This window comes from Cebidichthys violaceus, unplaced genomic scaffold, assembly GCF_023349555.1.
Source record: "Cebidichthys violaceus isolate CVI_PGR_0920_01 unplaced genomic scaffold, fCebVio1.0.p SCAF_38, whole genome shotgun sequence".
NCBI classification, from domain to species: Eukaryota; Metazoa; Chordata; class Actinopteri; order Perciformes; family Stichaeidae; genus Cebidichthys; species Cebidichthys violaceus.
The window spans coordinates 1,171,888-1,185,167 of record NW_027176572.1 but is presented as its reverse complement, the minus strand read 5'-3'; the positions used below and the strand labels follow the sequence as shown (position 1 = coordinate 1,185,167).

The following is a 13,280-nucleotide window of genomic DNA, read 5'->3' as shown; positions in this document are numbered from 1 at the left end:
TACAATATATACACAGCGAGCATCGTTCAATGTTGTCTAAATCCACGCAGCTGCAGGAGAACGTTGGCCAAACAATAAAGAAGAAGATTAATACAATTGTGACAAACACGATATCTCCTCAAAGTCAGTTCAGCAGCTGTTCTGTAGCTTTTGATCATATTGCATGAGCTTCCTCAGGGTCCGTGTCTCGATGGTGACTTGATTTACAGAAAGTCTGGCGAGGCGGTTCAGGTCAGGGCAGGTCAACGGGAAGTTTTTCACAAATCTAGGGTGAGCACCTTGACACCATATTTGCCCAGCTGTTATCGGGTGTGTGTGTGTGTGTGTGTGTGTGTGTGTGTGTGTGTGTGTGTGTGTGTGTGTGTGTGTGTGTGTGTGTGTGTGTGTGTGTGTGTGTGTGTGTGTGTGTGTGCAGCCCTTCTATGAAATATCTAACGGTCAAAGTGCATTCTGACCGGCTCCCCCAGAGGTTTGATTAAATGGTGAAGCACTGAGGGTGTTCTCCCCCCCCCCCCCCCCCCCTCCCCCCCGACCCAGCAGTCTGCCCCTGACCTCCTGACCCCAGAGGCGGGGTGAGGTCAGACTCGAGACTCTCCAGCCTCGGTAATCACTCAGGCATCCGGGGGTCACGAAAAAGCCCCCGCGGCAAAGCCCTGCAACAACACACCTGAGAGGCTTCCCTCTGCTTTATCTGCGTCCTCTGCACCGCGAGGCGGATTAATAACTCGCCGGTGACCCAAGGGTAGGAATGCATCGCCGGCAAAAAGGAGGAGAGCATGATGGGAAGGAAACATATCGGACCGTGTTTGTTTTCGGTGTAACATGAGGCCAGCAGCTATTTTCTGTTTGTGACTGACGTCGGTATAAATTAGAGGCATTCGTGAGTAAGTGAGGACGAGTCTCGGTGCCTCAGAGAGGAATAGTTTGGCTCCGTTCATGAGTTTACGTTGGAGTCTTGAGGTTTGTGGGTCTGAACAAACACACTCTGTGTTTCTTTAGGTTCCACTCTGAAAGTCTCACAGTCTGCTTAAGTTTCTTCCCCAATGATCGAAGAAATAGAGGAATGTCTTCATGGAGGTAGACGCAGATCAACCTGGATAGCTCCGTCGTTTCTTACCACCTCATGTTAGCATGTTAGCATGCTAACATCTAGTAAGTACAGCTGAGGCGTACAGGAGTTTTGTCGTTAAGAAGTTATTTTCTTCATTTTGAGTGTGCAACTTTTTAATATGGTTGGAGCACAACCAGGTGGAAACCTCTTCTTACCTGCATTCTCTCTAGTGTCCACCAGGGGGCGACTCCTCTGGTTGTATAGAAGTCTAGTCTAAAATGACTCTACTTCTCTCTTGATTTATTCCCTCAGTAAACATTGTGAACATGAGTTTATGGTCTCAATCTCTAGTTTACAGTCGCCCTACATAGCTGGTTGAGGCAGCTACGATTGGTTGATGTCGGGCGTTGACCAGGATTGCTCATAGGTCAGGGCATATGACCTGAAACCAATCAGCACCCTCGGAGAGAGCCCTGGCCAATCCTACAGGGTCTTGCCAAGAAAGGCAGTTGGATTCATAATAACTCATCACTTTTGGGTCCAATAAAGCAAAATGGCGGCGGGCCAATAACCAAGATGGCGACGGGCAGAACTGTAGTCCACACACAACGTCCGCTTCTTATGTACAGCCTATGAGCACGACGCCTGGCAGACTTTAGTTGAGACTCCGGTCCATCTTAACAAGTCATTTAATCTTAAACTTTGAACAAGCAGGTAGTTTAGACGAGATCAGTCGTTCAGCAGACTTAACACCAGATTATTAAATGACGAGTAGACGGATTGATTCACTTTTCGTCTCCGTTCCTCCTCCTGCTCAGAAACTCTGTGGCTCTGCTCCTCGCTACAAAAGGCCTGGGTGAGGTCCAGAGTACCTTGGGTGGCAACAGCATGTGGAGGGCCAGGGATCAGCACAAAAGGCAGGGTGCTGTGTAGTGTGTGTGTGTGTGTGTGTGTGTGTGTGTGTGTGTGTGTGTGTGTGTGTGTGTGTGTGTGTGTGTGTGTGTGTGTCCTAGTGTGGAGAAGTCGGCGTGCTGCCAGAGCTCTTTTAAATGAGTTACATTTAGCGGGCCCTTTCACATGTGGCCATCGCTGTAGACAAAGCTGTTTGAATGAGTTACACACACCGAGCCCTTTAAAGACAGACCCACCCTCTGGAGGAGAGACAGTTTGACTCACTGGTGGACTGTAATGAAGACCCCCAGCACAGAAAGACCGGAGTCTGTACAGCTGCTCTTTATTACTTAGAGAGAGGAATCAGCTATGGTGGAGGTGTCTCCCCGCCGTCTCCTGCACTAAAGTAGAAGCACTGCTTTATTTTGGAGCAGGAGGGTTCAGAAAGACATTCAGAGAAACACATGAGGATAAGAAGAGAAGGACATGAACATGAGTGAGTGATGTGAGTAAAAACAGCAAATCAAAGCTCGCTTCTGCTCGTCTTTGTTTTGGCTTTACAGAAATATTATTACAATCGCACAAAGACCCAAACTTTAAAGCTGCATCAATAAAGTTTTTGCCACTAGGGGGCAGAAACAATACCCAACAATCTGACCGACACAATTTCTGAATTTCGTTTATGGCACAAAACTGGACAGGAAGCTTGGGTTTTCCAGAACAGATGGGGCTAAAGGCAGATAGTGAAAGGATGGAAAGCAGGTGGGGAAAATGACGTTTAATATATTAATCTTTTTATGGAATTGGAGGAAAGAAAGCAACAGAAACGTGGTCCCAGTTTAGACCGTTCCACTTGTGAGGTACCAGACTTTCTCCATGTTCTCTGGTTTTAGTGGTGATCATTCAAAGGTGTCGCAATTAAAATGACAGTAGTGCTTTCGTTCAATTGTTTCAAGCAAACTTTTGAAATGTCGCAGAAAAAGAAACGCTTCCTCCAACCGGTGTGGAGTGAATATACGGGGGGGGGGGGGGGGGGGGTGGGGGGGTCAGAAGTTGGCACTATAGGCTACAATTTACGCATTTCTGTAACCTGCCAGGAAACAGAGTAGAAGAAGAAGTAGAGGTTGGGAAAATGGAAAGATGTCTTCAGGAATTAGTTTCAGTTGGATCAAATTTTACCGTTTTGATTCAGCTTTTCTAATGCGATTCTATGCATATGCATAAAGATATGTGAATGGAGACACCGCTAATGACATACTGATGTTTAAAAAACGCCCCAAACCTCATCTCCGTCCTGAACGCAGCTCGTCCCGTCACAACATCTGTCCACATGTGCAGCAGCGCGGTCACGTCTCCAGCTGGAGCCAGACGCCCTGAGAGTTTCCGCTCCACCGGGATCACAATGCGCCGCTGACCCCGGGGTCGTGAGCGACGGCGCTGCGCGGCTCGATGTGTGACGTTCAAGTTCAACTTTATTCAAACAGCACAGCTCAAGCAAACAGTGTTGCGCAACATGCCGTCCATAAGACGAATGATGAGGATAGACTGGTTCTGGCTTCACATGCAGTTTACATAACGCTTCCACTACGAACTACACTCCTATCAATGTTCAACCTGACGAGGAGCATTTCTGGTTTCACGCTCGTCGAGTTTGAAACTTGAAAGCACAGAACGGTGTAAACTCCTGCGACGCTGAACGAGCCCTCTTTAAAAACCTTCTTACTCCACAGACGTCTGACTTCTCATTTTGTAAAGTTAACAAAGCAGGAACCCCACAAATACAGGAAGTTATTATGAATCTCAATGTTAGTATAGAACAGTTCCAGGTTGCATATAAGTAAATATATGTAGTTTTATGATTTATATATAAAAATACAGAAGCAGTATGCAAGTAATAAAACCTACACACAGTCTATTTAAATGTAAAGATTGTATCTCTTTTCATTGAAAGTCTGTTAAAATGTTAATATTTCACAATTTTAAAAAGGTTTATAGTCATGAGATGAAATAAAAATATGATGTTGATTTATTAAAACATGCTCGTGATGAATCGACGGCCTCCAGTTAAAAACAAATCCTGATTATGATTAAAGATCTAATGTGTCCACTTAATGAATACATGACTCCACACAGTGTGTGACATGTGACCTGCTGCCCCGTCACAATGCATATCGTTATTAGAATGAAAAAGAACTCCGTTGAAGATGTTTTTGTTTGTGGTGGAACTTTTCTTTGTTTAGATTAGGAGTCAGGAGAGCTGAATGGTGTTACGGCGTCGTGACTTTACGGTATGAAGGTTTCCTCGGGTCCCTGAACGCCCCGTGACGTAGTCCGTATACATGCAGCTCGCTGCCTCTCTTCTAACGCCATGTAAAAACAGGCCTCTACTTCGCTCTTTGATGGGAGACAACGGTACCGTAGACATTGAGGAAGTGTGTTTTTAACGTACGGACAGATACAATGGGATTCTTTAAGGTGTGGAGTCTGCACATGGTTCCATTGTTTCATTTATCAATCGTTCATTTTACTAGTTTTGTTCGACCAACAGTGCAAAAACCCCAAATGTGTTCAGTTTAATGTCAGAGAAAAGCAGCAAATCCTCACGTTCTCAAACAATGAACACTGATCGTTTCAGCTCTAAAGCCCCTAAATGACATGAGATATAGATCATATCACAGCATTATCGATCATGGATTGTCATATGTTCTTTCATGTTTAAATGTCAGAGTTTCATCTCATCATGCGTCTTCAGGGCTCTCCTCGTCGGTCAGAACATGCTCCGCCCCTTTTGTTTTCACAAAGCACTGGCGATGTCTCTGACATCACCTGTTTGACTCGTAGCTGGCGGCCCTCTCCGTGTCTCTTCAGCTACTGGAAACCCCCCAAAAAAACAAAACCCAAGTAGAAGAAGAACCTCTTTCTGTGCAGCAGGAGCAGCAGCCTGCAGGCCTCTCTTAACGTGTCGGTGTACAGTGCTCTGTGGGGAGCCACCCAGCCATTACCCAAATGAAGAGCTCTGTTTACCAGACGAAGCACACCTCCCTCCATACCACGTCTACAGACGTCACGTCACATTTGAGATGCACCGAGAGGAACATGCTGTGGTGTTTCAGGGTTTTTAATGTGTGTTTCTACCTTCAGACACTGCAGGCTGCTGGTTACATAGGCTGGTAATCTAGTTCTAGATTGATTTTAAAATAGCAGAGGTAATGAAAACATGAAGAAACTGTATTTGTGGCTAAACGTAGGAAACATACTGTGCCGTAATTCATAGATATCCCACAACATCACACAACCAGCGGTGTCTCGTGCAGCAGAGCAAATCCGTGGTTGTTTGAACCCAAACGACGATCTTTTCCTAAACCTAAATAGTTTCGTTGTCTAAACCTAACTGAGGTTAGGTTCTTCCTGTGAAGAAGGAAGTTTATTTCTAGAGCTGCTCTCGGTGTGAAGAACGGTTTCCAGGTTAATGATCAACCAGCCTGAACCTCACTCTGTGGGTTGCCAGGTTTGTCTTCAATGAGGAGGTGTGAGTGAGGGGGTTCTGTTACCCGACGCTGAAGTGGAAAAGTACGACTTAGCCGGACATGTAGATGGATGATGGACGCAGCCAAAACCCTGAGCGACACCACCACCGTCAGCACCGTGGTGGTGTCGCTATGCGGTTAGCCGTCAATCATTGGTGGTTCCTGGTCACTCGGGAGCAGCTGAGCAAGCTTCTGGACAAGGGAGATGAAGGTGTTCCCCATTGTTCAGGCCTGCTGGTCTGCTGTTGTATCCTGGATCTCTTGTCGGCGGTGTCCTAGTGCTCCATCTAGTGGTTGAATGCTGGAATATCTCCCATAATGCCATCAGCAGTGATTCGTTCACCAAAGACACACAGACTAATGTTAACTGAAGAGCTTTTCTCTGCTCCTGTAGTCAAACGTTGAAAGGACCAGATGAGACCAGACTGTGTCTGAATGTTGGACCTTCACGGGTTCAAACGTTAATTATTACTGTAACCTACTCATAAGAATGTTCACCCAAGGGCTCTTGAGCCTCTATGACTGTATTTATGTCAGCGGCCTACTTCCTAAAACATGTGAAACATACAGTAGACATGTTTGTCTGGGTTATATTACCACTGCTGCTACTACAAGTACTGCTATTTAATACTTCCGTTGCTTCGTTTACTGCCGTTAATACCACCAACACTGCTACTAGCGCTACTGCTACATGTGCTACTACCACTAGAAGAATAAAGTATATGTATGAAATAGAGATACTCAATCTCCACTACGACCTTCAGTAACCTTCAGTAATCTTCTGACTCGTGTGTTTCACTCCTCAGTGGAGAGAGCGGCGCTGGGAAGACTGAGAGCACCAAGCTGATCCTGAAGTTCCTGTCGGCCATGAGCCAGCACTCGCTGGAGGTGTCGTCCAGAGACGGGACGTCCCACGTGGAGGAGGCTCTGCTGGAGAGCAGGTGATGATGCTAACGGTTTTCATTTCCAGAGAACCCCTCTTGTCTCTTTTCATCGCCTGGTTAATGACCCCTGCTCCTGTCCCCCCCCCCCCCCCCCCCTCCCCCACCACCACCACCACAGTCCCATCATGGAGGCCTTTGGAAACGCCAAGACCGTCTACAACAACAACTCCAGCCGCTTTGGGAAGTTTGTCCAGCTGCATTTCAGCCAGAAGGGCAACATCCAGGGAGGCCGAATCGTTGATTGTATCCTTAAAAGCCTCTAACTCTGTAGCTCTGTAGCGATGGAGAGCCTTTAGAGCATTTGTCTTTGATGCTACGAGTTATTAAAATCTATGATCTGTTTGCTCATGTAAATCCAAATGACTTCTTGTTTTCAATCCCTCATCACTCTGGGGTTCTCCAACTGTTGTTGGCCTTGACTCACACTCTTTCTGACCCCAGACCTCTTAGAAAAGGTGAGTGTCCTTCTTGTTTCCACATCTGATCATTTAAAGTTTCCTCCCATTACTCTCAACGGTGTAAAAACAACGTCTAAACCCACGGATGCAGCGTAGTGCTCTACTGATCTGATATGAACATGAGGACTTAACAGCGGTGCTTCTGGTTCCCCACAGAACCGAGTGGTCAGTCAGAACCCGGGGGAGAGAAACTACCACATCTTCTACGCTCTGTTAGCAGGAACCAACAGCCAGCAGAGAGGTGAGTCCCACTGAACCAGACTTTATACAAAGTAAAGGTACGATATTAAATATATATATAATGAACATTTTGTGTCCACATGAATGTTTGTGTTGATTTCCACATGTTAAAGGGAGACACCATATGTAATGGCACGAGTCACTTTAGAGATTTTGGTCTATTTTTCTTCCATAACTTGTCTTCTTTCAGACTAGAGGAAATAAAACATTTATTTTAATACTTTGTTTGTTTACGTCTGTAGATTTCTTCTTATTTCACCAAAAGTTAGCATTACATAATACCTCATTTACATATTCAAACATAACATTTCAGAAAACTTGTAATACAAAAAGCAATCCTCTTAGTGTGAGTAATGAGCTGGTGAAGTTTCATGGTGATATCTACTAGTTCATGTTTTGACCCTACATGGAGATAATAGATGTTTATTCTATGATTCATGGAGTGATACCAAGAGATATCCTAAGTTCCCTCTGTAAAAAATCTTTGACTTTAATACTAAACTAAATGAAACAAGAATGTTGAACCAGATTAGATTTATGTTCTGGAAATGTATGCAAATGAGCTCATATTTAATAAGCTACTACCTAATTAGCATATTTGCATAAACAGTTTTTAGAAACCTTTGCATACAAAGAGTTCCATGGTGACGTCTATGAGTCCAGTATGTTACCATATGAGCTGAGGTTACAGCCGTACCACGATGCATACAGGAGATAATACGACGGTGATATGACGTATTATTTGACAGTAAAAACCTCCGTTTGTGTTTGTTTGTGTTTGTTTGTGTCGTTGCAGAGGCGTTCGCGTTGAGCCAGCCCGGCAGCTACCACTACCTGAGACAGTCCAGCTGCCTCGATGACAACACCATCAACGACAACGCCACGTTTCAGGACGTTCAGGTCAGCGGGACTCAGCCGGCCTCATCGCTAAACATTCACCGCTTTACATTCACGTACACTACACTACATTCACTCACCTGAGGAGAGTTACATCTGTGCTCCAGACATATTCATCCAGGGATTCCTTTTTGATTCATTGTTTTGAAATGTATTCCAAGAACATTCTGTTAGATTTCCCACATATATTTGCATACATTATATCTCCATGTGGGACTAATTCATTCATTTATTCAGAGTATATAAAACTCTCTGAAAAGTGAAACCCAAACCTCCAAAACACCCAAAAGACCGATCAGCTGCTGAAGACAGAGTGTAGCTTCCTGGTGAGGAATTCAGACACCAGAGGCCGGCCGGCTGCAGCGAGAACGTGAACCTGACGTTTTTATTATTCTCATCAGCTTCTTCTTTGTGGTTCCCAGAATGCCATGCGGACGATGCAGTTCACGGAGGAGAACATCGGGGAGATCCTGCGCCTCCTGGCAGGGGTTCTCCAGGCGGGGAACATCGAGTTCATGACGGCCGGAGGAGCGCAGGTCTCCTCCAAATCAGGTCAGGGAGTTTCTCCTCACTTTCCACAACGTCGTTAATCGAACGTCCTTCTTTGTTTAACTCTTGTGTGTCAGGAACACAATGTTAAAGTGCTTGAATGTTTATAAGCAGACATCTTTTGCTAACGTAGCGTTCCCTCCACCAGCTGCTCTCAGCCGAACGTCCGACCTCCTGGGCCTGAACCCAGATCAGCTGGCCGAGGTCCTGACCCACCGGTCCATGATCCTCAGGGGCGAGGAGATCTGCACCCCGCTCACCGTGGAGCAGGTGAGTAAAGTCCAGTCACCCCACCTGTGTGATGACCTCCGATGATCTCCACACACTGAGCTCGACGTTGCTGTTCGTCTGTCTGCAGACTGACGGGGAACACTTTGTTTCTGAGATTGGGTTTTTAGATCGTCACGTCTGTTCTGGTCTGGTTGTTTATACGAAGTAGAACATCCCATATCTCATGTTCCCTGAGCCCAAGGTGATGTCTTCACATGTGTTGTTTTGTCTGACCAGCAGTCCAAAACCCAAATATATGAAGTTTACAATGATATAAAGGCAGTAAATATGAGAGGCTGGAACCAGGGAACGCAGGGCGTGTTTCTTGATGAACGATTCGTTTTTACTGTCTAACTTTCTCTCAAGTCATTTCACAGCGTTTAGGTCAGAGAGAAATAGTAGATATTGTCATGAAGTCATAAGTCTCAAGTCTTTGAGGGGAAAGTCACAGTCGAGTCTCAAGTCCCTTTTGGTTGTAAGGAGCGTTGTGCTGCACGCCATCCCATCGGCTCACTCCACTGAAGCTCAATGCAGAACAATGACGCTAATTTTAGCCTGAGGAAGGTTCACTTTGTGTTCTGCGTATGTGGGCCGGACTGAACAAACAAAAAGCTAGAGTGTTTGAGTCCTGCGGATATTCTCTGCTGCTGTGACGACCGAGGCCTCTGGCAGCCTGCAGGGCGTCCGTGAGTTCACGGTAAAACACCAGCAGGCTGTTTGTGTGGCCTCTGATTCAGCAGCCACTGTCAGGAGCTAAAAGCACAACAGTGCAGGTGGCCGACAGGTTCCTGTAGAGGAGACGCACTCACCAACGTGTGCGTACAAGTGTTTTTACTTTGCTCCCAAAAAGGCTGTCGGGTTGTTCGTGAATCAGGTTTATTCTCAATTGACAGGCACTGTTTTGCAATTAGCATACTTCCATTTCTCTATAGAAGAAAATGTGTTTTATGCTTAGTATGCGATCAATGCAGCGTTCAAATTTCATGGATATGCGGGTAAAATTAAAGTTTTCAACTTTAAATTGTTCGCAGAGTACAAACAAATTCAGGTAAACAAATATCCTGGATTTATGCGTGAAACGTTCTTTTTCTTCTCCCCCTTTGGGCCGGTGAGCATTGTCTGTGGTTATTAAAATAACATAATATCACACAGAGCACATGAGAATATCGTGCTTTAGTGTCATGAATGATAAATCAGAAGCGAAACCTATAAAACATCATATAAAGTGGTGTAATATTCTGCAGCATGACTGCGTCTCTGAAATCACAGCAGTCTGTGTTCCTCTGTCCTGACTGGTGTGTGTTGACGGAGGTGATTGTTTCCCGCTCCTCTGCAGGCGGTGGACTCCAGAGACTCCATGGCCATGGCCCTTTACTCCCAGTGTTTCAACTGGATCATCCGAAAACTCAACAACCGCATCAGGGGCAAAGAGGACTTCAAGTCCATCAGCATCCTGGACATCTTCGGATTCGAGAACTTCGAGGTGTGTTTGGACTCGTGGAGAGATTTACCATAAAAAAACAAAACACTTTCTACCCAAAAACATGGACGACTGAGGGGAAATTATTTAGTGTCTGATATGAACACAGAATCTATAAATAAAGTTTGTTAAATTGAACTGAATTAAACCCAATCTCTCACCCTTAATTTCCCCGTGTCCCAAGTATTTTAATCATATTTTAATTGTTAATCAGTAAATACACCTCGGGGGGGTTCCTGGGTCTTCGCTTCATTATCTCTCCGTCTGTGTTTTCTGTGTCTAATGTCGGCCTCGTTTTGTTTCCCCCCCGCAGGTCAACCGCTTCGAGCAGTTCAACATCAACTATGCAAATGAGAAGCTTCAGGAATATTTCAACAAGCACATCTTCTCCCTGGAGCAACTGGAGTACAACAAGTAGGTGGAGGTGGTTTCACCCGATGATCGTTTTGTTCTTTTCATCACACAAAGTCATGCTGAAGTGGCAGTTCTTTGGGTCTCTGACCTTGTTGATGTTTCTCCTGCAGGGAGGGCCTGGTGTGGGTCGACATCAACTGGATGGACAACGGGGAGTGTCTGGACCTCATCGAGAAGGTAGGAGGGCCGTTTAAAAAGAAGAGAAGGAAGACGCTGTTAGTCACAACAGTGTTTTTGTGATAAGTCTCGCTGAGAACAACTAAGATGATGATGAGGATCTCCTCTCCGTGTTTCCATAGAAACTGGGTCTCCTGGCACTGATGAATGAGGAGAGTCACTTTCCCAAAGCCACCGACGGCACCTTACTGGAGAAACTCCACAGCCAGCACTCGGTACGTCTCCACCTGGAAACCTTTCAGTTGTTCTTCAGCAGCAACACTCTCATTTCACAACCCAGAAGATCTCATCAGGATCCTGTCAGTGTTTGGCCGGTACTTTACTGCAGCTGCAGTCCAGATTGCAGACGTGGTTTGTAGTCTGACGTCTGTGACCGTGGTTCTGTTAGTGACGTCTCCGTTGGTCAGAAGTAATCGAACCGTTTCCTTTCTCTCGCTGCAGAAAAACTCTTTCTACGTGAAACCTCGTGTTGCTGTGCACAACTTTGGAGTCAGGCACTATGCAGGAGAGGTAATGCATTTTTACTCTAGTATAGTTTGTGTAAAGACACAGTTCATATTACAAAATGTCATAACTTTAATCTGATTAATTCAAACTGAGGAGATAGAAAAGGAAAACTCAACTCCTCTTCTCTTTGTTCCTGTTTAACTCTCTGACGCCCCCGTGTGGCCGGTTGCAGGTGGTGTACGACGTGAGGGGGATGTTGGAGAAGAACAGAGACACTTTCAGAGACGACATCCTCAACCTGCTGAGGGAGAGCAGGTAGATCAGAGGCTTGATTCTGCCTCTCGACTCTTATTCACACATATTAAAAACAACATTCAAAGTATTTCTCACTGTGTTTGTTCCAACCACTTCCCCCTTCTCTTTTCTCAGGTTGGACTTTGTCTACGATCTGTTCGAACACGTATTGAGCCGAAACAAACAGGACACTCTGAAGAGCAGCTCCAAGCACAGACGGCCCACAGTCAGCACCCAGTTTAAGGTAAGTCACAAATACACAACGTGTCTTCCTCTTCAGTCTTCTTCCAACACCGTCAGTGCAGAACACAAAGACCGGGGCTGATGTGGCGCAGCTTAAACCACAACAGTCCTGGTTCAACAGTCACGGGTTTTGGGGTGTTGGGTTTGGAAAGACCAATGTGTTCAACGACCCTTGAAGAACTCTTTCTTCCAAAAAGGGTTCTTGAGATGAAAATGGTTCTTCAGATGCAAGTGGTTCTGGGTAGAACCTCAGCCCTTCAGCGAGAACCCTTTTGAAACCCTAACTTCTAAGGAATATTTCTATATTTACTACAGTAATGGTAGTAGCCTCAGTAGGTGTAGTACTACCTCTAGTATGGGTAGATGTAGTACAAATATTAGTAGTCACAGTGTTATAAGTAGTAGCTGCAGTAGTAGTAGTAGAAGGAATAGCAGTATTATTAGTAATACCAGTAGTAACAGAAGTGTTTGCTTTGTTGCAGGATTCTTTGCACTCCCTGATGGCCACACTCAGCACTTCCAACCCGTTCTTCATCCGATGCATCAAACCAAATAAACACAAGGTGAGTGCAGATATTCATGCACACACACACACACACACACAGTTCTTACCCTGTGATATACAGAAGCAGAGTGGTGCACTGAGACTCCCACCACTGACCGGAGATGATCCACTAAACGTTGTGTCTCATGTTTATTGAGTGATGTGTAATTTTACCAGAATACGAACAGAGAACTCCAGTGAAAGAGCAGCAAGAGATGGAGCACTGAGGCTAGCCTGCATGACATTGGTTTGCTGGTGTGTTTTTCTGATCGTCTTGCTGGTCGTTGCTTCGACCTCAACCAGGCTCCGCTCTCTTTACTCTGTAATTTGATTTGTGGCCTGTAACTGCAAACATGGCACCAAAACCTCCCTCTGTTTCACGTCACATGTTGGTGTACAGTGTGCAGGTTTGAAACTCCCCCAGAGTATCGACGACCTCGTTGGCGGGACTGTTCTTAGATCAGTGTCTCATCGCGTCTGTCTGTTCGTGCCTCGTTGGCTCATCGGCAACACCACACTCAAGTTTAGGTCAAGATACGGTCAACATGGAATCACATTGATTGCTGATGTCAGTAATTATTGACAGTTCCCATGTCTGGTCATCAGGGATGGTTTGCCACCAGAGAACGTCTCCTTGCCTATTGGTTGTTTGGTAGAGAGTCATTGATATGTGAAGTAGCTGACTGTGGGCGTTTCTGTAACCACAAGGTATCTGGCGATTAACCAGCAGGTGAATCATGGGAATCTTTGAGGAAATACTGTACGTTTTTTGCTAAATTTCAACATTTTTTGAAGGGAAATTAAGATGTTGTGAAGCAAGTTTGGCCGGCCAAGTTGTATGATCCCAGCACAGG

At 45.5% G+C, this 13,280-nt stretch overlaps 1 protein-coding gene across 1 annotated transcript in view; it reads left to right on the top strand.

Annotated features, from left to right (window-relative positions):
* Positions 1-13,280, top strand: part of myo10 (myosin X) — a 97,812-nt gene that overhangs the window by 54,038 nt on the left and 30,494 nt on the right. The window contains exons 5-19 of the mRNA XM_068726056.1: positions 6,276-6,410; positions 6,532-6,656; positions 6,855-6,868; positions 7,028-7,112; positions 7,908-8,011; positions 8,431-8,560; positions 8,706-8,827; positions 10,164-10,310; positions 10,621-10,721; positions 10,832-10,898; positions 11,021-11,113; positions 11,340-11,408; positions 11,578-11,660; positions 11,775-11,883; positions 12,365-12,445. Coding sequence (XP_068582157.1) covers positions 6,276-6,410; positions 6,532-6,656; positions 6,855-6,868; positions 7,028-7,112; positions 7,908-8,011; positions 8,431-8,560; positions 8,706-8,827; positions 10,164-10,310; positions 10,621-10,721; positions 10,832-10,898; positions 11,021-11,113; positions 11,340-11,408; positions 11,578-11,660; positions 11,775-11,883; positions 12,365-12,445 — 1,465 coding nt within the window. The remainder of the gene's footprint in view (positions 1-6,275; positions 6,411-6,531; positions 6,657-6,854; positions 6,869-7,027; positions 7,113-7,907; positions 8,012-8,430; positions 8,561-8,705; positions 8,828-10,163; positions 10,311-10,620; positions 10,722-10,831; positions 10,899-11,020; positions 11,114-11,339; positions 11,409-11,577; positions 11,661-11,774; positions 11,884-12,364; positions 12,446-13,280) is intronic.